This window comes from Myotis myotis, unplaced genomic scaffold (assembly GCF_014108235.1).
Source record: "Myotis myotis isolate mMyoMyo1 unplaced genomic scaffold, mMyoMyo1.p scaffold_m19_p_10, whole genome shotgun sequence".
Taxonomy (NCBI): Eukaryota; Metazoa; Chordata; class Mammalia; order Chiroptera; family Vespertilionidae; genus Myotis; species Myotis myotis.
The window spans coordinates 45,379,872-45,404,079 of NW_023416314.1; the positions used below are offsets into that span (position 1 = coordinate 45,379,872).

General features: G+C 39.5%; 1 protein-coding gene across 1 annotated transcript; it reads left to right on the top strand.

Moving 5' to 3' along the window:
* Positions 1–7,989: 7,989 nt before the first annotated feature.
* LOC118663420 (olfactory receptor 1044-like) lies at positions 7,990–8,928 on the top strand. Its single transcript, XM_036323002.1, has one exon. It carries the CDS (start codon positions 7,990–7,992, stop codon positions 8,926–8,928), a length of 939 nt encoding a protein of 312 aa, XP_036178895.1.
* Positions 8,929–24,208: the final 15,280 nt, after the last annotated feature.

Consider the following 24,208-nt stretch of genomic DNA (forward strand, 5'->3'; position numbering starts at 1 on the left):
GAGAAGCCAAGCCTTATCAGTCTTCAGTCTTTGCTCTTCAGTCTTTGCTCCAAGCCTGCGTATGCAAATTAACCACCCTCTTTGTTGGGTTAATTTGCATAGTCGCTCTGATTGGCTGGTGGGTGTAGTGGAGTGACACTGATTTGCATATTTCTCTTTTATTAGTGTAGATGGGAGATGGTGACATAACCACGAAATGACTTATGTCGAGTCCGATGTAACCCAAGGACTGTCTGTAAGTGGATATTAGAAGAAAATATTATAATTGCACAATTATTTTACAGTTATTATATAATAAAAATTACAGAAACATAGACACACTAGTGTAAATTTGGTACAAAGTGCTTTCATATTCAATACCTCATATTAAACTTGATATTGTATTTATTTATTGATATAAGCAAGGAATAAAACGAATTGTTTTAACTTAGCAAACTTAGACATGGAACTTTATTAACTAACTATGGACCCAAAACAAAATGAAAGCTTACAATTTTAAAGAAAATAGATGTGAATGACACAAATTCAGTCATTCACGAATGCCGTTATGGCATGGAAGCAAAGGATTGTGCAAATGCCATGAGCTTTGGAGCCATACAGGCCTAGAGTCAAATTCCAGCTTTGCCAGTGACTCTCTGTGGAATCTTAGACAATCTGCATCCCTTCATTACTTTATTTGTTAAATATATATATATATATATGTGTGTGTATATATATATATATATATATATATCTGGTAGGATTCTTGTGTCAAATAAGATAATGTAGTTGATAACAGCAAGCCCAGCTCACAGAGATAAGTGAATGCTCAACAAATGATTTAGAATAACCAAACCTTAACTTCTAAAGCAAAAATTTTAAAAAGCATTTTCTCTTACCAATATAAAAAGAAATTATTACCTGCAGATGTTGGTACCTCAACAATAAGGACAATTGCCAAAGAATTGTCATTATAGAGCAAGGCTATATTTATGAGATTTGAGGTCTTTTGGGACATAGCCCCTTGAGTACATTACTTGTTTGTGAACATTCGACTGAAAACCCATCAAAATAGAGAAGAAAGAACAGCTAAACATTCTTTTGAGTGTGCAAGAAAACTTTTGATGGATTGCTAAATCTTTCTAACTATTTTGGGACTCACAAGAATAAACATAATGTACCAGATAGAAATTCTTCAGGGAAAAAAATAAATGCCTATGTTTTTCATACATTTCTAGATGATGTCACCTATATTTTTAACTAGATGTTTTATTTTGAGATAAGTAGAGATTCATGTACAGTTGTAAGAAAATTACAAAAATCCCATATACCCTTTACTAAATTTCTCCAAATGCTAGCATCTTGCAAAACTATAGTACAATAGCATTTCACAAATTTTTTAATTGTTATATCTCTCTCTGTCTCCAGTAATTTTCTTTGCACTGAAGACTACCTTATTTGACATTAAGATAGCTACTCTTGCTATCTTTTAATTAAAGTTTATATGCTATATCTTTTTCATCTTTTAACGTTCAACAAATTTATAACATTATATTAAGTTCTATAATAATTAAGATTTGTATTTCTATTTTTGTTTTCAAGTTACATACAAAATATGTCTTAAGCTTGTGCATTTACAAATTAAGTACTTGGTGGAGGAATATGCAAACAAATAATAATAGTACAATGACAAGTACAAAAACAATATAAAGCATGGGCAAAAAAGGAATTTAAAATTTCAAAGTGGGCATGAGTAAATATGAAACAAAAAGATCCTCATAGTCAACTACATTTGCTTATGAATAAGTTAAAATGTCCCGAACAATTATAATAAAGGGTGGCATGTCACAATAACTTTGAAACATGAATTAGTTAATGAATTCTATAGTTATAGGTATGCAGTTGGTCATTAAAGTACATTTTTTCACATAAACTTCTATTAAAAAGAGCAGGAAAGAAAAGGTCATGAGTGTTCAGTCTAGCGATGAATGTTCTACGAGCTCTTTAGATGTCTGTGTGGGAGGAGGACACACCTGCAGTCAACATCTTACTATCTTGTTGCTCATTCATCTTTTTTTTATCTTATAATGCTTTAACTTTAGTATGAAGAAGTCAGCAGTGCCCCATATTTTAATATCAAACTTACATTTCCCTCTATACCAAATAGAGCCTAGAAATTCTCCTCTCTAACCAGAATGAAAAGTCACAGATTTACATGCTACAAGTTGCTTAAAAGGCAAACTTGACTAGGAAGTTGCCATAAGAACTGCCTACAGATCTGAACCACACTTCTGTTCCAGTGTCTTCCTCTTTGGTGTGAATTACAGAACTTGGGAACTGCTGAGAGAGAGAAAATGCGCTTCCTAATTGGAGAATGCTCTCACCTTAGCTCTGCCTTGCTTTGAATGCCGAGGTTGAGAGTAGTGTTCTGTGCAGCAGTGCTTTATGGGTGGTGCTACATCACTGTAGTTAATGACCTAGAGAACCATGCTCTAGTCTCTTTCCCTAGTGGCCATGAGGAAAGACCCGATGCATAGAAAAACTGACCTGGATATATCAGGTGGTACTGATGGCCCCAATTTCAATCTTGAGGGGATGTGGAAGGGAGGGTGAAAGTAAGGAGGCGTATGGGACCATTAGAACATTTAGTCGCTGACCTGGTTTTGAATATGATTTTATTCTTTTTTAATATGTTTTATTGATTTTTCACAGAGGGGAAGGGAGAGGGATAGAGAGTTAGAAACATCGATGAGAGAGAAACATCGATCAGCTGCCTCCTGCACACCCCCTACTGGGGATGTGCCCACAACCAAGGTACATGCCCTTGACCGGAATCAAACCCGGGACCCTTCAGTCTGCAGGCCGATGCTCTATTCACTGAGCCAAACCAGTTACGGCTGATTTTATTCTTTAATTCAATTGGAAATATATAACAGTAGGGAAAATGCTAATAGGAGATAGGAAGACTGCTTTCCTCTTACACTGTTTTGATAAATATGCTAGTCATGGCCATCTTTTCTTTGCAAGCAAAAATATCCCATAGGTGTGTTACAGGTTAGTGAAAAGCTAGGAAAATTATTAAGCAAGAAGAGTAGGGAAACTGAGACAAGAAAGTTAAACACAGCCAAACAGTTTGAGGAGCTTGCAGCTAGCTTGTAAATAACAAAGCCATCATTTTCCCCAACCAAGGACACTTGTCTCTGACCAGAGAATACATAGCATAAATCAACCGGGGACTGCTGGGGCTGTGGGGAGAAGAGGGAATACTGAAAGCCTATCTCACTGAACAAAAAAGTCAACCATTTTTGAGAAAGGAAAAAGGGGGTGGGCAATTTTATTTCACTGCTTAAACAGTGAAGCTAGTAGTCTCAGGGCTTGTCAAGGTAAAATCCCCATATGCTTCTCTTTAATTCTGGGAAAGTTATAACAAAGTAAAAGGAAGGACGCTGAGAGTTAATCTGTACCAAGCTATTCAGCCGAGGAATTTTTTAAAAACCAATAGACAAAAGGGTGTATAACCCCTTGAACTCCCACTGTACTGGCTCTTCAGATTAGCTAAGAGCCAATCCATGCTTCATGTCTGATGATAGATTTGCTTACCTTGCTTCTTTAATGAATATGCATGCTTTACTTTCTTAATAAATTCACTTTAACACAACACAATTATCTAGAGTCACTCATTTGAGCTCATTCATAGGAGAACATAACTGAGAAGCGGACAGCCCTATCCTTCTGACTCGGGAGGCTTTCCAATAACACCTCTCTGGTGTCTGTAGCAGGTGTGCCCTAATCATACAATCTTTGCATAACCTCACCTAATTCCCCATAAAACATTAAGTGGGTCCCCACCCCAGCCACCACTTCAAGGCAACTCACTGCAGATGCCCTGCCAAGGGCAGGACGAATGTCTCCAAGCATCGAAGGACTTGGGAATCATCCTGAGAACATGCACCCAAGCATCACAATCTGAGTCATCATTAGTTACCCCAGGATAACTCAGGGATTTCAATCCCCAAGGGTGGTTTAAATCAAATGTAAAATCTCTCACAGAAATTCAATATAAACTATTCCCTTGGCATCCAGGAAGCTCTGGAATAACAAGAGAAAACAGACTCATTACACTTGAGCTTTATAAATACTTACAGGTTTGTTGGTGTGGAACACGGAAACCAAGCCTTCCAGCAAGACATGAAGAAGCCGACTGGAAATACTCTAAGTGGATGCTTCCTGGGCATTGGGAATCCTGGCTGTCCGATAGGTACTCGGTAAGTTGCATTCACTTCTAAGGCTGTCAGAGTAAAAACTACAGGGCAGCCAAGAAAAGAGTTTCAGTTCTGGAAGAGGACAGGGCTTAAAGGCATTGCTTCTCAGAGAAGCAAATGGGGAAGGATTGGTTGAGACTCACTTGGAAGAGCTGGGATGTTTTGTCATTGTATTAGTCTGAGGAAAGGATAGCAGGGACCTAAACTCGCGAAGCCTCTGAAATTGCATGCAAAATATTGTGTGAATGAAACTTTCCTTGGAACAGATACTTAGCTTCCATCTGATTCTCAAAGTTGTTCATTGCCCCTCCCTTCCCAGGGGCTAAGAATATTTCCTAGGTTATTCAGCAAAGTTGTCTGAATTGTTCAAGCAATGAATAGTAAAACACAAAACAACATTCTGAATGTCAAATGTTAACTATATTAGTTAAACATCAATGAAGGTTAAAAGTGCTTAGAAGAACTAAGAAAAAGCAGTATTGAACTCACCCTAATATGCCTAAACCTTTCTCATAGGAGTTCAAATTAGAAAAAAAAAAAAAAAAGGAAAAACAAAATCAATAAATTAGCACTGAGGAGTCATAAATGGGAGGGGGTATAGTTTCAGCTGAGGGCTCTGGAATCAGCCTACCTGTTTTCAGATCCTGGTTCATTTGTTTTACCTGCTTTGTGAATTTGGAAAAACTGAATATTTCTATGTCTCCATTTCCTCGTTAAGAAAATGAGGAAAGTGATAGCTATATATTAAATAAAATAATGAATGTAAAATAGAATCTTGGCAAAGTGTCCAAATCACTAATTATCATTAGTTTGAGAATAATTAAATCACAAGACTCATTTTTTAAAAAGGGCCATTTTTTTCTCTTAGGTAGAAAATTGCAAGTCAAACATTTATTATTAGAGATTTATTATTTTGTTTTTCCTGAAATTTGTCATCAGGTCTAGTTATATTCTAAGACCTAATAGACTAAACACTGATGTTATCAAAAAAGCTTCAATCGTAATTGCCCTTGAAGGAAAGGCAGACAAACATCTCTTTTGGATAAATGATACATAAATATTTAGCTAATAGAAAGTTTTTAAAATCTAGAAACTCGAAAGCATTAACTGCATCTCTTAGAAACTTCAGAGGCAACTGTGCCACCATATCATTATAGCTAACATAGTAAAAATTTTATCGTGCAAAAGCTGTTGAGTAAGGCTAGGTTGCCCACTGGCTTCTTGGGTTCTTCCAGTTACTAAACCATTTGTTACTAAACCAGACCAGTCATAGTTTGAGGTGAGAGCAGTGATACAGACAACCCTGACTTACGATGATTCGACTTACAATCTTTTGATTTTACCGTGGTGGGAAAGCAGTATGCATTCAGTAGAAGCCATACTTTGAATTTGCTCTGGTGATATGTGGCACGATACTCTCCTGTGATGCTGGGCAGTGACAGCGAGCCGCAGCTCCCAGTCAGGCATGTGATCACAGGGGGAGCATCCGGCGCTGCAGCGTGTGCTGTGTTGCCAACCTTTTTGTTGAGTCCTGTGTTTTGTGTTTTCGCATCCCATCATGTCTACAAAATGCCCATCTGTGTCTCCTGCTTCTGGTAAGAAGAGGAAGGCAGTTACTAAGTGTTTGAGCACATTTAAGGCAGGCTAGGCTAAGCTATGATGTTTGGTAAGTGAGGTGTATGAAACGACATTTTAAATTTACAATGGGTTTATCAGAATGTGACGTCATTGTAAATCAAGAAATATTTGGAGTAGGAAGACTTGACCAATTCTAGAAATGAATTCAGAGTCCAGAACAAGAAACGTTTTACTGAGTAAGATTGTTTCCGTGCCTGAAGATCTCCAAGTTTGTCCTTGTTCTGAGCTACTATTGAGAGAGAAAAGACTACAGCAAAACAGGTCTCATCTGTCATAAGCCAGGAGTGTCATAAATGTCCATACTTAAGGTTGCTTACAATTTCCTGGTATGAGCTAATCTGAACATCTTAGGGCACCTAAGACTGCTGCTCCTATCCCCAGCCCTTAAAGATACACTTTTCCCAAATATATGTCCTTTAACTAAACCTTGCTGTTACTTATTTTTCTCTCCCTGAATGATCTCATTAATTTTCACAGCTTTTACGGTTTTCTGCCTATTGATGACTCCCAATCATTATGACTAGCTCTGACCGTATGATAGACATCTGTTAGGCCTGATCAAATATTTGAATCGATACCCCCTCCTCTGGGAACTGGCCTTTAGGCCACTTCACAATGGACATCTCACTTGCTTAGACCACATTCCACTTGCTTAGACCATTATCTCTTCCTTCTGGACTTTCCCAGAATCCAGACCTGCACAGAGAATTCTCCACCCAGAAAGGGCTCGCCTAGAGTCCTTTAAAAACCTCTGACTCCCTGTCTTTGGGTGCTGACACCATTTTGGAGCTCAGCCCATCTGGGTTTCCCAATGACCTAATGAATTCATAATTATTACCCCTTTTGGCTTTATGTGTTCCTCCTTTGGCAACCCTAACAACATCCACTATCTTTCAAACCAAATTCAAGACCGCTCCCCCCTGTTCCACTCCTAACTCAGACTTTCTCTTTCTACTGCACCACACCCCATGGGACAAGTGCACGCCCAGAGTCCATTCTGTTCCCTCCTTTTGGATCATCAACAGGACCCTAAAAATACTTGCCCAAGTGGCCCCTTGCTTACTCCCAGAGACTCTAAGAGTCTCTTTTTCAGATCACCTTTGTAAGGGAGAACCACACTGCTGGTGTTCACACACCTAGGCCTCAAGGGTAGGTAGCCGAGGGATAGCTATTTGCAGGGGCTGAACAGAGTGTGCACATGCAGGCTGCCATCACCACACATCTGCAGCCACATGTGGGCTGGAGTCAGGTTCTCTTCACCTCCTCATCCCAGCATGAACTCCAAGAATCCTGAGTACTCTTTCTTCCAAGTTATTATAAAGGTAAATTTGTTAAGGAGGGAGGATAGAACATATTTTATTGACTTGTTTTCTTTATTTTTAACTTTTGCATATTAAGCATATGATATGCAGGCCCCTGTGTATTATTCTTGCCCAATGTCAAAGGCAGGCTTGCTCCTAGGGAGCCTGTTCTTAACCACACCAAATACTTGCAGTTCTTCAATGCCTTGTCTTCCTCAAACATCAGTTACATTGCAAACAATTTTCAGTGCATAGGTCAAACGATTGGCTGATTTTCTTAGCAATGAGCCCGGTAAATAAAGTGCTTAAAAGACCAACAACATAAAAAATTAGCAAAGGAACTGAACTGACCAAACATAGAAAAAGAAATACATATGTAAATAATTGTTTGACAAAATGCTAACCCCCTACTCATAAATCTTTTAAAACATACAAATCAAGAGGACATGAGTTACCAATATTCACCATCACAGTTGGCAAAGGTTTAAAATATGATAAAACAGGGTCACAATGTTATTGTGACAAAATCAGTATTCTTGTACAGTAATATTGGGAGTATAATTTTGTGCAACCTGCTTAAAGGTCAATTTATCAATCTGCATCAAAAGAGAAAATGAATGAGCTCGGACTTTCCTGAGTCTGTCTGATCAGAATGAAGCCCGTTGGCTTAGGACAGCCTTTAACCATTGGGAGTGTGAAGCACAATTTTTGTCATCTGGTTCTAGAACAAAGAGGTAAGAAGCTTTTGTTAAGTATTTAATCATTTTGAAGCCATATTTGTTTCTTTTTCCAACAAGAGAGAGACCAAAATGGCCAGAGGCAATTGTACCACACTGACAGAATTTGTCCTCATGGGATTCACAGACCGTCCTGAGCTTCAACTTCCACTCTTTGTGGCGTTTCTCTTAATATATCTCATCACCCTGGTGGGAAACCTTGGCATGATCCTGCTCATCAAGATGGATTCCAGGCTCCACACCCCCATGTACTATTTCCTCAGCCATCTGGCATTCATTGATCTTTGTTACTCATCTTCCATTGGACCCAAGATGCTGCAAAATTTATTGGTGAAGAAAAAAACCATCTCCTTTTTGGGCTGTTTTGCCCAGCTGTACTTCTCCAGTGCTTTTGCCACTACCGAATGCTTCATCTTGGCCACAATGGCCTATGACCGCTACATGGCTATCTGCAATCCCCTGATTTACACAGCCATCATGACTCAGCGGGTCTGCCAGGAGTTGGTGATAGGCGTCTATACCTATGGCTTCCTAAACTCCATGATACAGACAGTTCTGACTTTCCAGTTGTCTTTCTGTGACTCCAATGTCATCCATTATTTCTACTGTGCTGACCCCCCTCTCCTTGCCCTCTCCTGTTCAGATACCCACAACAAAGAAAAGCAGCTCTTGATCTTCTCAGCAGTGAACCTCACTGGGTCTTTCCTGACTGTCCTCATCTCCTACATTTGCATCCTCTCTTCCATCATAAAAATCCAATCTTCCAAAGGCAAATGCAAAGCATTTTCTACCTGTGCCTCACACCTCACTGTGGTCATCATCTTCTATGGAACGTTGTTTTTCATGTACCTGCAGCAGCCTAAAGCAAGGAATTCACGGGAGTACAACAAAGTGGTCTCTGTGTTTTACAGTCTTGTAATTCCCATGCTCAACCCCCTGATCTATAGCCTGAGGAACACGGAAGTAAAGGACACCCTGAAAAAGATGATAGAGGGCAAAGAGTCACAGTGAGTGAGTTAGCAGAATGTAGCATTGGGGAAGTATGATAAACTGGTGTGGTATGACCAGTCTGATTGAAATTTAGCAGGCCAGTTGCTATCCAATTAGGAAGCAAACAGTCAATCCAATTTGTATTTTTTAATGACTAAAAGTACCAGGTCACTTGCTTGACATAGCAATATTTAATTCAATCAATTATCATGGACTAATCAGGATTTACAAGCTAGACTCTTAATAACTGTGTCCTTCATATGTTGAAAATGAAGTGACTCACTACAAGTTAGTTAATAATATGCACTCTAAATTTAAAAAGCAACTTTCTAGGTAAAAGTATAAATTAATGAAGCTGGGTACAAAACCCAGACATGAATACCTATGTTGTTGGAAACATTTTCCAGCTTAAAACAGACAATATAGTAGCAAATCATTTCTTAGTCTTCGAAATGTATTTCTGTATAATATATTGCTATAGATGCTGGTTAAGCTTCATAAAAAGTTTACTATTAAATGTAGTTGAAATGCTGCCTGCTTAAAATGGACAATAGAAAAAATAGTATTGCAGCAATAAAAAGGGAGGAAAGAATTTTAAAACTATGAATCAGTTAAATTTGGGGGTTCTTTTACTGTTTATTTAGAAAAGAAAGTTTAATTAGAAGAGATAAAGAGGATTTAGGGTACTTGCAGAAATGTTGAAAGTAGTCCAACAGCCAGGGTTTAGTGTTTCTAGTCTCTGAAGGTGCAGCTGCGGTGATTTTTAGGGGGGAGGGTGAGAGAGAGGAAGAGCATCATACATGAACTTAGAAAGGGAAAGAGCTGAGAGCCTCTTAGGAAACCAGGCAGAGTGTGCGTGCCTCTGAGAAATGAAATTATTGCCTTAATTTGGCTGACTTAGAGAAATACTTTCATTTTGTAACATTTTCCATGTACTTTATTTCTGTTTTCTCAGCTCTGATATGACAACTTTCTTGGAGATATAGCTATATATATGTTCTTGCTGTTAGTGGGGATAGGTGAAAGAAAAATCTCTTGATTTTTTATTCAGGTAAGAATATAAGCACTCTATGGTTTTTCTAAGTCTCAATTCTCATACTTCTTTTAAAAATAGTTCTTAAGATACACACATTGCCATAAACCATTAGATTTTTCCCTAAAACGGTTTTCAAGAGTGATTACTATTTTCACTTGTTTTTTTTAATGGCTAACAACATATATCACTAGTCAACTACAAATAAGTTCAATATTAATCAAGAAACTAAAGGGTTCCTTTTCCCCCCAAATTAAAACTTCAAATAATTGATGGGATCTTTGTTTTACTGCTGCTTGTGATCTAAGTTTAGAAAAATTTAAAAAGTTAAATATTTATAACTTCTCTTATTTAGCTCAGAAACCTTTCTGGAGAATTCAATTACAAAAATTATATCCCTAAACTCTTGGGGATGGGGTGTGGGCTTGGTTAAAGCGAAAAATAATACAGAGTGAGGAAAGGTATGAAGCAAGCCCAGGAGGCAGAAGAGCTTGCATAGGTAAGAGCAACAACAGAGCAAGCAAGTGGGGAGGATAATGCTGACGGATAATGTGAGACCGATTATTAGATCCCGAGCTCCCTGAGACTTAGCAGGTTACTACTCTGCACCCCAGGACCTACCACAGCTCCAGACACAGAACAGACACGCAATAACTGCTGGCCGAACCAAATTGAACTCTTCTATTTTCATTCCTAATTCCAATGGATAGGTGGGCATGGTGCGCAATAATGGCCCTGTGGTTGGGAAATATCAGGGAGAAGAAAGTAACTAGGGTTATGACAGGAAGACTTTCCAGTAGTTCCCCACCCCCCCAACGAGATTAACATATTTAAGGCAGGAAGACATATGAGGGCAACAACACAACCTGGCCAGTGAAAGAGATGCATTTGGGAAGTTGGTATGTGATTGGGAAGATGGTAGTAGCTAGAGTTGTCAATGGACCATGACAGGCAAGGAACTGTTCGTTACTCTACTGAGATAAAGAGAGTGAGCAGGTACCAGTCCTTAGATGAGAAATTGTATTTAATAAAAAGACACAGCATTACTTAAATTTTTTTCAAACTATTTTCATGTCAGTTTAGCTTAGAAAGAGGAAAAAAACACATATTTTAATACATACCTCTCACAAATGAATTATGGTCTAAGGAGAGTACATTTCATCATTTTTTAAGTTCTTTTTAGAGAAAACTGAATAAAAGAACTCCCCCATAATGCCCACCCAGTGGTTGAATGTACGTACTTTGTTCTATGTGCTTCCTTCATTTCCTATAAAGCAAAGTAGAAAATTAAGAATATTATATTTATAGATTATGATGGATATAAGTCCATGTTATCCTAAATTTCCCAAAGACCTAAAAAGCAAAGAAAGATATGTAGAAGGGTCTGCATCAGCTAAATTTGGGGCTAATACTTCCTATTTCTTTTCCCATTGGTACTCCTTAGTCTTATAAATATATCTCCTAGGTTTGCATCTTTAATAAGTAAGAAAATTCCTCAATCAATTGCTTACATTGTTAAAAATGTATGGCACACTATACATAAATGTAGCATTAAAATGACAATATTTAAGCCGGAAGAGAAACCAACATGATTATGCATCTTTCTTCATGTGTAAAGTAAGACTGTTTCTGTCAGTACTCATAACAATTATACTAGTTTTTCAGCCCAAAATAAACAAATATATTGTGAATAAGTCAATGTCACCAAAATAAAAATTTTACCTTTATCAGATTTTAAAAGCCTAACATTTCATTGAAAATGAAAGTAAAATTGCTCCACATTTAAATAAAATGTAAAAGATAATCCTAAAAATGAATGCTATTTGCCAACATTCACTATATAGACAATTCCATTAAAATAATCTAATAAACATGAAATGTGCATATGTATATATAATTTTATACTCATTTGCACATAAAATGCGGAATTTTTCAATCTGCCTAAATTTAAATGTCTTATTTCTCCTTACTTAAATACTCTTGATTTGCCATGCTTGGGAACATGCCAGAAGGATTTTTGATGGTGTTGATCATAGAAAAGGAAACACGAGAGGACAAATATCTATTCATTATCTTTCACATTATTTGATGTATATAAGTATTACAGAATCTTGAGAATTTTTAAATCTCAAATGTGTGCCCCTGAATTTTCATCTCTGCCCTGGATGAATAATTCTAGCATTCTTTGGAGAGCAAGGTGGAATAGGAAAAGATGAATTAAGTGCTTAAGTGTGGCTCCCAGTTAAGTGATGCATCCACCAGAGAGGTAGGGAGCTCCTGATGTCAGAAGTTGGGGAGTTAAGGCTCCTGGGAAGGTAACTGATTTAGCCTGTTCTTCCAAGCTCTTCTCTTTTTTTTGCCTTAAAAATACAAACATGTTGTAGCCCTAACCAGTTTGGCTCAGTGGATAGAGCGTCAGCCTGCGGACTGAAAGGTCAAGGGCATGTACTTTGGTTGCGGGCACATCCCCAGTGGGATGTGTGCAGGAGACGGCTGATCGATGTTTCTCTCTCATCGATGTTTCTAACTCTATTCCTCTCCCCTCCTCTCTATAAAAAATCAATAAAATATATTTTAAAAAAAATACAAACATGTTGTAAATAACTAAAACTTCCATCTCTGATAAGATAGGGAAAGTTGAAACAGGAAAGCATAATCTTCATTTTTTTAAGTAAATAATTCTGTCTTACTCCATTGCAAAAGCGTAACCGTCCTAACAGCTTCTAGGTTTTATTCAGTGATCTGAAAGAAAATGTTCTCCAACCTGCAGCTTCTGGCCCCCTTACATACAATCGTGTTTGCTGACCACATGGACTTGGTCCAAGGAGCAGAGCTAGAACAATGAGCCAGCCAGGCTCAAGCACTGTCCAGGCCACCTCAGGTTCACCCTCAGCCAGGGACCCTACAGGACAGCAGGTTTCTGAGACCTGGGCAAGCATAGGGAGAGCTCTCTGGGTTTCCAGCAGAAGGTTTTTATTCCATCTTTATTGTCTTTACTCTTTAAAAGAACCATTTTTAAATGGTTCTTTAATATTATATATATATATATTATTGATTTCAGAGAGGAGGGGAGAGGGAGAGAGAGATAAGAAACATCAATGATGAAATAGAATCATTGATTGGCTGCCTCCTGCATGCCCCCTATTGAGGATCAAGCCCACAACTTGGGCATGTGCTCCAACTGGGAATTAAACCGTGACCTCCTGATTCATAGGTCAACACTCAACCACTGAGCTGCCACGGCCAAGCTAAAAGAATCATTTTTAACTCTCCTCATCCCTATCATCTCCTGTTTCATCTGAAAGCTGATCTCATGAATGGTTTATTACTTATCATCTGCCTTAAGCAAAAGTAGCAACTAGCTTTCCTTAGAATTCTTTCAGATGCAGAATATAAGTTAACTAGAGGCCCAGTGCACGAAATTCGGGTACTCCCTCCCTTCCCAGCCACCTGCTGCCGCTGGCCAGGGCCTCCCTCCCTTCCCCGGGCTGCCCACCCCCTGGTCGAACTCCTGGAAGAACTCCAGCCGAGGGGACAATTTGCATACTATGCTTTTATTATATAGGGTGTTTAAATTAATGTAATAATAGAACAATAATTAAAAGAAAACTCTACTGTTACTAATTTTGGGTGAGACATTTTTATAAAGAAATATTAAAAACATCTGTCACATTTATTGGACTGTTTCCTTCTTACATGAGGATCTAAGGCTGGGCAGCAGAGGAGGAAAGAGTGCAGAGGAGAGGTCTCAGGGAGAAGCTGATGTGTCACTTCTCAGACTCTGTGGAGGTTCTGGCTATGGCTTTATTTCTTTGAGGAAAGAGTAAAATATTTCAATTACTGATGGACACTACAGGAAAATGTAGCATTGCCTATTAAATACAGTAAATGCTCAATAAAAGTTAACTGAATCTTGGTTTCATCTCTCTCAATCTTGCTTTCCACCTCTGTCTCATACCCACATCATTATTGTTGTCATCATCGTCATCATCACAATCACATAGATGTTCTCTTGGGGCCACAAGCTCAAAATCTTAATGATCAAATTGACCATCATCTTCTACTTTACAGCCAACTTTTGCTTTTCACAGTTTTGTAAATGCCACTTTCCCCCAGTCACCTGGTTCAAGAAAACTTAGAGTTACTTTTGACCTCTCCTTTTTTATCTTCACATTTCAAAAAGGAGATAAGATTTGTTCACTATTTATCTGTGCATTAACACAGGACTTGTTGCATCAGTCCCCTTTCTTTCCAGTCTTATTACCAGCCTCATCAGTACATTCTGGCTCCGGAGCCTCCCTGTGACTGTGCTTCTCATCCCCCCACCTCAGAGGTCCTCAGTAGATTCACAAATGTGTGAGTATAGCGTATGTTACTATCAGCATTTCAGACCAGTGGGGAAACAATGCACTTATCAGTAAATTAGGGCAATTGCAAGCCATAAACACATTTATATGTCTTACACTTTTATCAAAATAAATTCAAGATTAATCTGATCTTAATGTAATAAGTAGAACCTTAAAAATGCTTGAAGTGTAGATGAATGGTTGCTAGTCTGGAAATAGGAAAAGCCTTCCTAAGAAGATAAATAAGCTTAGAAATTATAAATAAAAGTTTGAAAATTTAGGTGATATGGAAATTTCAAATTTCTATGACAATAATCGGTAAATACAGGCAAACATCAAATGGCAAAATAGTCACACTATATATGATAGAATAATAATGGACAGAAGAGAGATAAATCAATAAAAGGGTGGGGACAAGATATGAACAGACAATTCACAAAAGAAGAAATATAAATGGTTTGACATATGCAAAAGATGTTCAATCTCATTAGTAACAAGAAAATGTAAATTAATGCAATAATGAGATTATTTTTCACCTATGACGTTGGCAAAGATAGTAAAGAATATTAATAACCAGGTGATAGTATAGGAAAAGAGGCATGCTTACAGGCTGCTTTTGAGAGTGTAAATTGGTATAAAATTTCCAAAGGGCATTTTTATAACATACACTAAAAGCCTTACAGTGAAACACCTTTTTGATCCAGCAATTTTTTTTACAAGAATTTATTTGATGAAAATACTCTAAGAAATGTACAAAGATATATGTATTTTGCAACTTACTATAATCTATACTAATAAAAGGGTAGTATGCTAATTAGACTGGACATCATTCCGGACGTCCAGAGGACGAAGCTGGAGCTGGAGGGAAGCCCAGGCCTCAGGTGCCTGCCGGTGGCTGGAGGGAAGCCCTCCCGGGTGCCAGTTAGAAGCCGGTGCCGGCGGTGGGGGGTTGCGGGGGAGGAAGGCTACTCTTGCACGAATTTCATGCATCGGGCCTCTAGTAATCTTTATAACAGTAAAACATCAGTAGCCATATAAAGATATATCAATAAAGGATTGATTAAGTAAGTTAAGGAATAACAAAACAATAATATATAACATGTAATAATGCAGCAATTAAAATTATGTAGATTATTTTATTTTGTTTTAAATATATTTTACTGATTTTTTTACAGAGAGAAAGGGAGAGGGATAGAGAGTTAGAAACATCGATGAGAGAGAAACATCGATCAGATGCCTCCTGCACACCTCCTCCTGGGGATGAGCCCGCAACCAAGATACATGCCCTTGACTGGAATCAAACCCGGGACCTTTCAGTCCACAGGCCGACGCTCTATCCACTGAGCCAAACCAGCTAGGGCTATGTAGATTATTTTATTTTCATGAAAGTGCTCATGAAATATGTATAAAAGAGTCAAATTATGCATTTGAGGTCATTTTATCTTTTGTAATCATATATGTGAAATATATAGAGATACAGATTGTGGTAGTGAGTGATTGGTATTGGTCATTTCTAGGTGATAGAATACCAGGTGCCTTTTACTGATTTCTTGTTTTAGAAATAAACAAAAAATAAGAAATCAATCCTATTCAAGATATAGTCTTAAACCCTCAGCCAAGATTCTATTCTAAATTTTTAACTCCAAATTACCTTCCGAGTGCCCAGTGCCAAGCCTACAGGAAGGGAGGCAAGTTAAAAGGATGCACCACAATCTACACGAATGGTGTGTGAGTAAGGATAGTGGGAGGAGAGGGGAAGAATGAGACAATGGAGGAGTAAAAGATGATGCAGGGTTTCATATCTGACTGGGAGGCCACTGGCCAAAGGGGAAGATGGTGTAGCAGAAAGATGCTGGTGTTCAGGCAGCAACACAGAGCCTTGAACATAGCAGTGGTCTGATGTTTTTTAAAAATAGATGAATGTGGATCCATATGATTCTTATTATAGTCAATTGTATCAGTGCTGTATCCAAATTATTTCTGGAGGTTCCAGAAGACACTAGTAGAAGCATTTTGATGCATTAAAGGAAACATTGAAATGGGAACCAGGAAATCTGTTTTACCCAACTGGCTGTATGTCACCTCACCCTTTCCTCTGCCTAGGAGTCTGCACAGGGACTTAGTACCACTTTTTGAAAGAGGTCTTCCCTGACTTCCAGGTCTGAAGAAAAAGGAAGAATTCGAGTCCCATTCTCACTCATCTGGTTGTCAGAATTCAGCCTAGGAACTCACAGATCTCTGCCCTTCTTGTCTAGACTTGCCACTGACATATTTAGTTTGTTGGACTTAACAGGCATAAAGAATGTAACAAGGAGTCTGCTCAGAATCACCAGGATATCAACCCACTGTCACGGGTCCTAATCCCCACACCTAACGTGCACTGGGCTCTCGCTTCCCTTCAGACACCACGCTAAGCACTTTGCATGCGTGGGAATGTCTCATTTCTCATCACAATGGCACATCCTATTATGGTTGACCACAAAAGAGATCGTAAAGTGGACCCCAGAGAAGCTAAGTGACATCCTGGATCACACACACAGCGTGCAGATGGTGGAGGTCAGATTCAGATGTGGGGAGATTGGTCATCTGCCGTTACTTACAGAGGTGCAGGCCTTCCTGAGAGTTTTTACAGCTTTTTTTTTAACTAAATTTTTCACTTTCCTTTTAAGAAAAAAATGAGAAGTATGGTGGCTTGGCTGGCATGTTATTGGGCGGGGGACTGTAGATAGCACCAAAGCCCTCTGGTCCATGCTGCCTGTCTAAATGATGGGGCTGGGTTCAGGGGCCAAACTGCTTCTGGGGAGCCCTGTAGTGGGCTATGACCTCTTGTTCCAACGCTCACCAGGGCTGAACTGCTTCCCCACTGTTCTCATCACAAAAGCCCAGAGCTGGGATTGGCAGGAGAGCTGGGGACCGGTGCCCTGGATGCCAGATTGTTCTCAGCGGTTACCCCAGCGCAGGAGAAAGCTTTTTGCACTTGGTCTGCCCTCTGCACCAGGAGCCTAGCTTGCTTTTGTCCAGTGTGTTCTCAGGTACATAATACAGTAAGGGCTTCCTGAAGGCTTTGCACATTCTCTCCCAAAGAACACACACTTGAGGCTCCTATGACGAGAGGTGGCTCTCCTCCGAGGGCCAGTCTGTAAATCACTCGCATCAGAGTAGATGTCTGAGCCCTGAAATTCACTTCACTTCCAAATTCTCCAGGATCAAATTACCGGCACGATTCAGAAAGCATTAGAGCAGACCCAATTTTTTTGACAACTTAAATCCTACCTGAAGCTCTCAATTTTGTAGTGAAAACCATATTTGAGAAGTGATATATGAGGACCTAATAATTCCTAAAATTCTGGAATAATGATAAAAGAAAGGAACAGCCTCTAAAACCTTATTGACCTTTGCGTGGTTAGTAAAGGAGCAACAGATAATTCATAAACCCCTGCGTATAACATAACTAAGAGGAAATACTTTAATTAAGAGACTTTAAAGCATGTTTTACAATAATATTCCAAGTTATGGTACCTTTAAAAACTTTGCTAAATTCAGGCATATTTTAATAAAAACATTGATTTACAATTTGAGTGAGTTGAACTGAACTGTCGGTTATGTTACATCTTCTGATGAGTTAAAGCCTAACTTTTTAAACTTACTTAAGTTAACTGTAATGCTTTTGAGTTATACTTTTTAAATGACTTTTTAAAAAAAAAAAAAATACCTGAGGCAAAGCATCTAGAAGCCACTTACTTACTTGCTATCATGGATGTCTCGTCACCAGGTTCATACTGTGGAGTAAGTGGGGGGAGTGTGTCGAGTCTGAGTTTTAAATAACTTGAGAAAATGGGTTCTTGCCATTTCCCCCGGGATTTAATACTAATCCTGCTGTTGAGAAAATTATGTGGATATTATTAGGAAAGTTATAGCACTTGTACCTTCTTGGAAAATATGAGCATTGTAGTCACAGTGCAGTCTGCTTTTCTAGCCTTTCTCAACTCTATGCAAGGTGCATGTTACGTCTGCTTTCGTCTGATTTTATTTGTGTTCCTTTCTTCCTTATAAAAGCAGTGACAGCCTGAAACTGCAAGCCCAGTAGAAATCATGCAAAAACAAAACATTTGGCCAGTCCAACAGGAAACTGCTCACTTTCTCCTCCATGGGCTTCCTCTGCTACCCCCACCTCCTCTGTTGGAAATGGTTGTTGATAAGCTTGTTTGTCCCACTCAACTGTAAGCTCCTTAGGACAGAAAGTGCCCTTAATTGTTTCTGGATGCTCAGCTTCTTTGCGTTTTGTTGGTGTTCACTCCACCCTCCGTTCATATACAGTGGTGCTGGTCGTTGTAGAAGAGTGCAGGAGGTGCCTCACACTTCAGAACAGTGTGCCACTTAAAAGCAGAATGTGTCAGCAAAGGCAGCAAGAAGGTTGGCAGAGCAACAAACAGTAGTGCCATCTGGAAAACCATCCACGCAGGGGTCCTGTGGGTCCAACCCAAATATCTGGTCCTCCTGATTTGGAGAATGGACATATCAAGACAGCAGAACCTCCTGCCATTTAATGCTACATCACAGCAGAACTCCCCGCTCTGATTCCAAGCTCACTAGTTAAGCAGGAGAAGGAGGGTTTCCAGGACACTTGAACTTAGATTTCTTTTTCTCCCCCCCCCCCCGTTATCCTTTTCCCCTCCTTTTCTTTATTTTTATTGTTGCCACCATTACAGATGTCCCCATTTCCCCCACCTTTGCTCGCCTTCACCCAGCCCCCCACCCCTCTTCCTTCTGGCCATCACCACACTGTTGTCTGTGTCTATGGATTATGCAGATAGAACTTAGAGTTCGAATGTTTCCTATTGTAATTGATTAAAGTGGCATCTGACTATATTCACAAGTCTCTTGTGAGCTTTGTTAGGGTGACCCAGAATCCCTGAATCCGCTCTGGGGCATGGATGGTGGTGAATTTACATTTTGGTCCCTTTTTGATGACCCACCAACCTCTAAAAGCATTCTCTTTTGCATTTTCTCAGCCACAGGCTGGGTGCTGAGTGGTTAAGGCTGAATGAGACATGATCACTGCAAGTCACACAGTCTAATTAGTGAAAAGAGGGGAAATAGGTTCTGTGTGCTGTGATAAAAGATTGTATGGGCACAGAAGGAGCAAAAGAAGGAACTGCCAGTCCTACCTGGGTACATTATGGGAGAAAGATATGTTTCCCGTACACATCCTCTGGTAATAGGACAGGGCTCATGAGAAAGCAGGTAGGAGGAGGAGGCACTAAATAATGAAAATGGAGCCACTGAAAACATCAGGGAACCTTGAAGTTAACTGACTGACTTTATTGGTTAAGTAATGTTTTCTCAAGGCTGACTGATCAAAGGAGAATGCTTTAAATAACTTCAGAAAGCATTTATAGGGTTCATGTGTAGTAAATACAGTTTTTGAGTCTCCAAATGCCTTGATATTGTGAGGCCCCTCCTTTATTAAGTGAATGGAGGGCCCTGCAGAATAAGAATGTAGAATTCTTTCCCTTAAAATAACAGACCTTCCCTTTGACTGGGAAGAAGGCCACAGCATCCCTTCAGGCCTGGGGCCAGCAGTCAGCACCAGCCCACTGGCCAGAATAAGGGACAGGACATAGTGTTCAAGGCTCAGGAGTCAAGCAGCCTGGGTTTGAATCTTGGGTCCATCACTTAGGTAATCTCTCTTTTTTAACTTCATAAAATGGGGTCAATAATAGTACCAGAAGCGTAGGTAACCTGAGGATTCGATGAGATAGATTGTGTAAAGCCCAGCAGTGCCTGGCACTTGGTAAGCACTCAATAAATGCTCCCTCTTCACACGAGGGTGGTTGCTCACCTCTGCAATTTAGCAGTTTATGTGTAAGCTTCTTTCTTTCTCACACACTGGGGCTCTTTATGTTCAGAAAATAAGATGAAGAGGGGAAAATGGCATAAAAAGAGATAGTAGTGGGAGTGTCCTGGGGAAGGGCCCGGTTTAACCCTCGAAGGAAGTGGCTTCATCTCTAGAGCCATCGAGGATACAGAGACATTTTTCTCTCTAACATCACGCCGTGTTACTTTACATTATCTTGTGAGCATTCTACCAGATCATGAAAAAAGTCTATATGACTGTGCAATCTACTCTTTTGTAAACTTTTACATTTAATATAGTCAATTATCATAGTTCACTTGATTCATTTTCATCTTTTCCACTGTTATTAAGAACACTAGTGGCCCATTGCGCAAAGATTCGCACAATAGGCCTTCCTTCCCCTGGCTGCCGGTACCGGTTTTCCTCTGGCACCTGGGACCCAGGCCTTTGGTCTGGCCGCAGCAGCGAGGCTTAGCTTCTCGGCTCCAGCTGCTCCCAGCCCCTCCTTTTTTTTTCCAGCTCCTTGAGCAGAGCCCAGGGTGGGCTGAAGCCTGGGTTGCCCCCGTTGACCCAGGCCTCCAGCCACTCCTTGAGTGGAGTCCAGGGCCGGTGGGAAGCTTGGCTTCTTCCGTTGCAGGAAGCAACCCAAGCCTCCTGCTGCTCCAGCTCCATGGCCGTTGCCATCTTCAATCGTCTTCAGTCTTCGCTCTGCACCTGTGTATGCAAACTAACCACCATCTTTGTTGGGTTAATTTGCATAGTTGCTCTGATTGGCTGGTGGGCATAGTGGAGTAACACCAATTTGCATGTTTCTCTTTTATTAGTGTAGATGTTAGGATGTAGATCCTCATCTAGATTCCTGATTATTATCCTCAGCTTGGGTTTCTAGAAATAAAATTCCTAGGTCACAAAGTGCAGCTGTTTCATAGGATCTGTCATACATACTGACATAATTTTCCAAAAAGGATACAACAGTTTATACTTTGAACAGAACAGTCTGGGAGTAGCTCACAAGCCTCAGGAACTACCATTTGTCTTAATACTAGACAGTTTGATGGATAAAAATGTAATGTCACTGCTGTGTGACATGACATTGCAGGTGAGACAGCATTTTCAAAATTTTTGGGTAGCAATTTGTATACTTTAGCTATGTGTGTCCTGTTTTGCAATTTTAGTTTCTTGTGTAATAGTCAGGGTCTGGAAGGACACGGAACAGAGTGACTGAGGCAGCTTACTTGAAGGAACCATTTACTACGGTAGTGTGGGCAGTGTTGAGGGAAAGCAACAGAGATGGGGAAACACACGTAATATCACTGGAGAGCCACAGCCACCCTTATGCCCGAGGGACCCTGGGAGGGGGTCCAGAATCCCACAAAATCAGTAGCTTTTGGGGAAGGCTCTTGGAAGAACACAACCACTGCAAAAACATGTAATCCTGAAGGGAGGGAACCAGAGGAATCAATCTCCTGCTCCCTTTTCCTCCCACCCCCCAATCTGCTTCCATGCCTCCCATTGGCTGAACCCAATTGGAAAACAGAGCAAGGGAGCCTGGTTGACACAGTCCACACTGTTTAGCCACCCAGGGCACAGAACATGCTGAATACATGGAACTGGTGGGACAAACGGAATATCCAGCAAAGAGAGTAAGAGATCTTTGATTATGAGAGATACTAGCCCACTTTATGTCACATTTAATTAAACTACATCCTAGTTTGTGGTTTGCCTTTTAATTTTGGTCAGTGTCTTGCCACAAAGGGATCTTTACATTTTTAAGTAATAAAAGTGATCTATCATGTTGGTTATAATTGTTTTTATTACTTCATGGAAATTCCTTTCAGTGGAAAGAGATTTACTTTATTTTTTTTTTTTACTACTAGGACTTGGGCAGCTTAGTTTTCTACATTTACCTTTGTGAATCAGCTAGTATTTATTTTAGAGCATGATATAAAAATAACATTCTGATTTTTTCTACACTGCAAACATATAGACCAACCACCAGTTATTGAATTATCTAACTTTTTTCCATGTTACTTTATATTATCATTATATATTTATTCTCTATATGACATATGATAAATCTCTAAGCTGTTCATTCTCTATGTGTATATATGTGTATAAAAATGAAGATATTAACATCTATGTGTAATAAATACACACACAAATTTCTGAGTAATTCACGCACACGATTTTAATAAGCCAGAGCCTATTGACCTGCTTTTCTATTTCTCAGAGCAACCATCTCCTTTAGCTATTTTTTCTGGTTATTAAACTTCATATTTCTAAATAATCTACTTCTACTACCATTTCTTAATCTATTTTAAGCATTGTCTGAATTCATTCTACTATGACAAAATGTGTTGCTCACTTATTTCATACGTGTTGTCTTTTCTCCATCTTCCACTGATATTTTTGTAACCTTGAGTAATCTACTAAAAACTTTATTTCTCGCTTCACCTACTCTGATGCTTTATTTTTTAATGAAAATATTAACACCCCTGTGCTATCCTTCAGTTCTTCCTCCCATTACTTCCCCAAAACTATCACCTCCAAATTTACTCTTCCATTAATTGTCAAAGTTAATAATATTCACCTTCTGTTCTGAAATCGTAATTATTCATGTTTCTGTGATTCTAAAGTTGAAAGTCAGTAGTGTTCATACTAGACGACCATTTATTTCCATTTAAAGCATAGGCATCACTGTAATATTTCCATTGTTATATTGCATTTTGAAGTTTGTAATTGCCTTTATTTTGCAATCTTTGCCTTTTTTCCCTTTTCCTTTAATAGTCTAATTTTTGTTTATAATATCATATTTTCTACTGAGTCTCTCTATCCTGGATGTTTCCTTCAAGGACCTCCTGATATCTGGAATGGTAGTCATCTAGGTCATAGTGACACCCGAAGGGTGATTTTAGAACTTCACCAGATTTGTGGTTTGGGTGCACTATTTTATGGATCTCATTTCTCTTTCTTTCTTAGTGTTCTCCATCATTTTGCTATAAGGACTTCCCCAAGCAGTTCCCTTGAATGTAAAGAGAAATGAGTTTTCTTAGTTCTTGCATGTCTTAAAATAACTTTATTTTTGCTTTACTCTTGATAGATAGTTTGAGGAGAAATACAGTCCTAAACTGAAAAACGTTTTCCCTCAGAAATGCAGAATCTAAGATCTTCTAGCAAACAGTGTTATTCTTATGCTTGTTCTTTTTTAATATATATATTATTTCAGAGAGGAAGGGAGAGGGAGAGAGAAAAACATCAGTGATAAGAATCACTGATCGGCTGCCTCCTGCACGCCCCCTACTGGGGATTGAGCCCGCAACCTGGGCATATGCTCTGACCAGTTCAGAATTGAACCGTGACCTCCTGGTTCATAGATCGATGCTCAACCACTGAGCCACGCCGGCTGGGCCTGATATTTGTTCTTTTTCAGAGGTTTGTAGGATGGTTAATCTTACGGATCCTCTTGACTGAGCCATGGGCTGCCCAGATATTTGGCTAAACTGCATTCTGGGTGTGTCTGTGCTGGTGTTACTGGATGTGATTAATATTTGAATGAGTAGACTGAGAAAGCAGATTGTCCTCCCTAATGTGGTGAGCCTCATCCAATCCACTGAAGGCTTGAATAAAACAGAAAGCGGAATAAGAGAGAATTTGCTTTCTCTGTCTGACAGTCCTTCTCTGCCTTTGGACTTGGACTAAAACTTACAACATCACTCTCCCAGCTCTCAGGCCTTCAGACTCGGACTGGCACTCTGCCATCTGCTCTCCTGAGTCTGCAGCCTGCCAACACTAGGTTCTCACCTGCCAGGCTTTCCAGCTTCCGGCAGCAATCAAGGCCTCTCTGCAATAGTAGGTGACCTCAGTGATGCACTGGAGTTGGCCATGATGGTAAGATAGGCTTCCCAGGTCAATAGCAGGACAAAGGTGACTGCACTCCTACTGGGCCAGCAGGTGGCAGCAGGGAGAAGACCGAGTGAACTGATCTGAGAGATTATGATGAAGCAGGAAACACAAGATGTGTGTGTGAATGCACGTGTGTGTGCTGAACTTTAGATCCCAATAGGA

What these genes read in the sequence shown, in the direction of transcription:
- LOC118663420 (XM_036323002.1), top strand. Translation starts at nt 7,990, where the DNA reads ATGGCCAGAGGCAATTGTACCACACTGACAGAATTTGTCCTCATGGGA.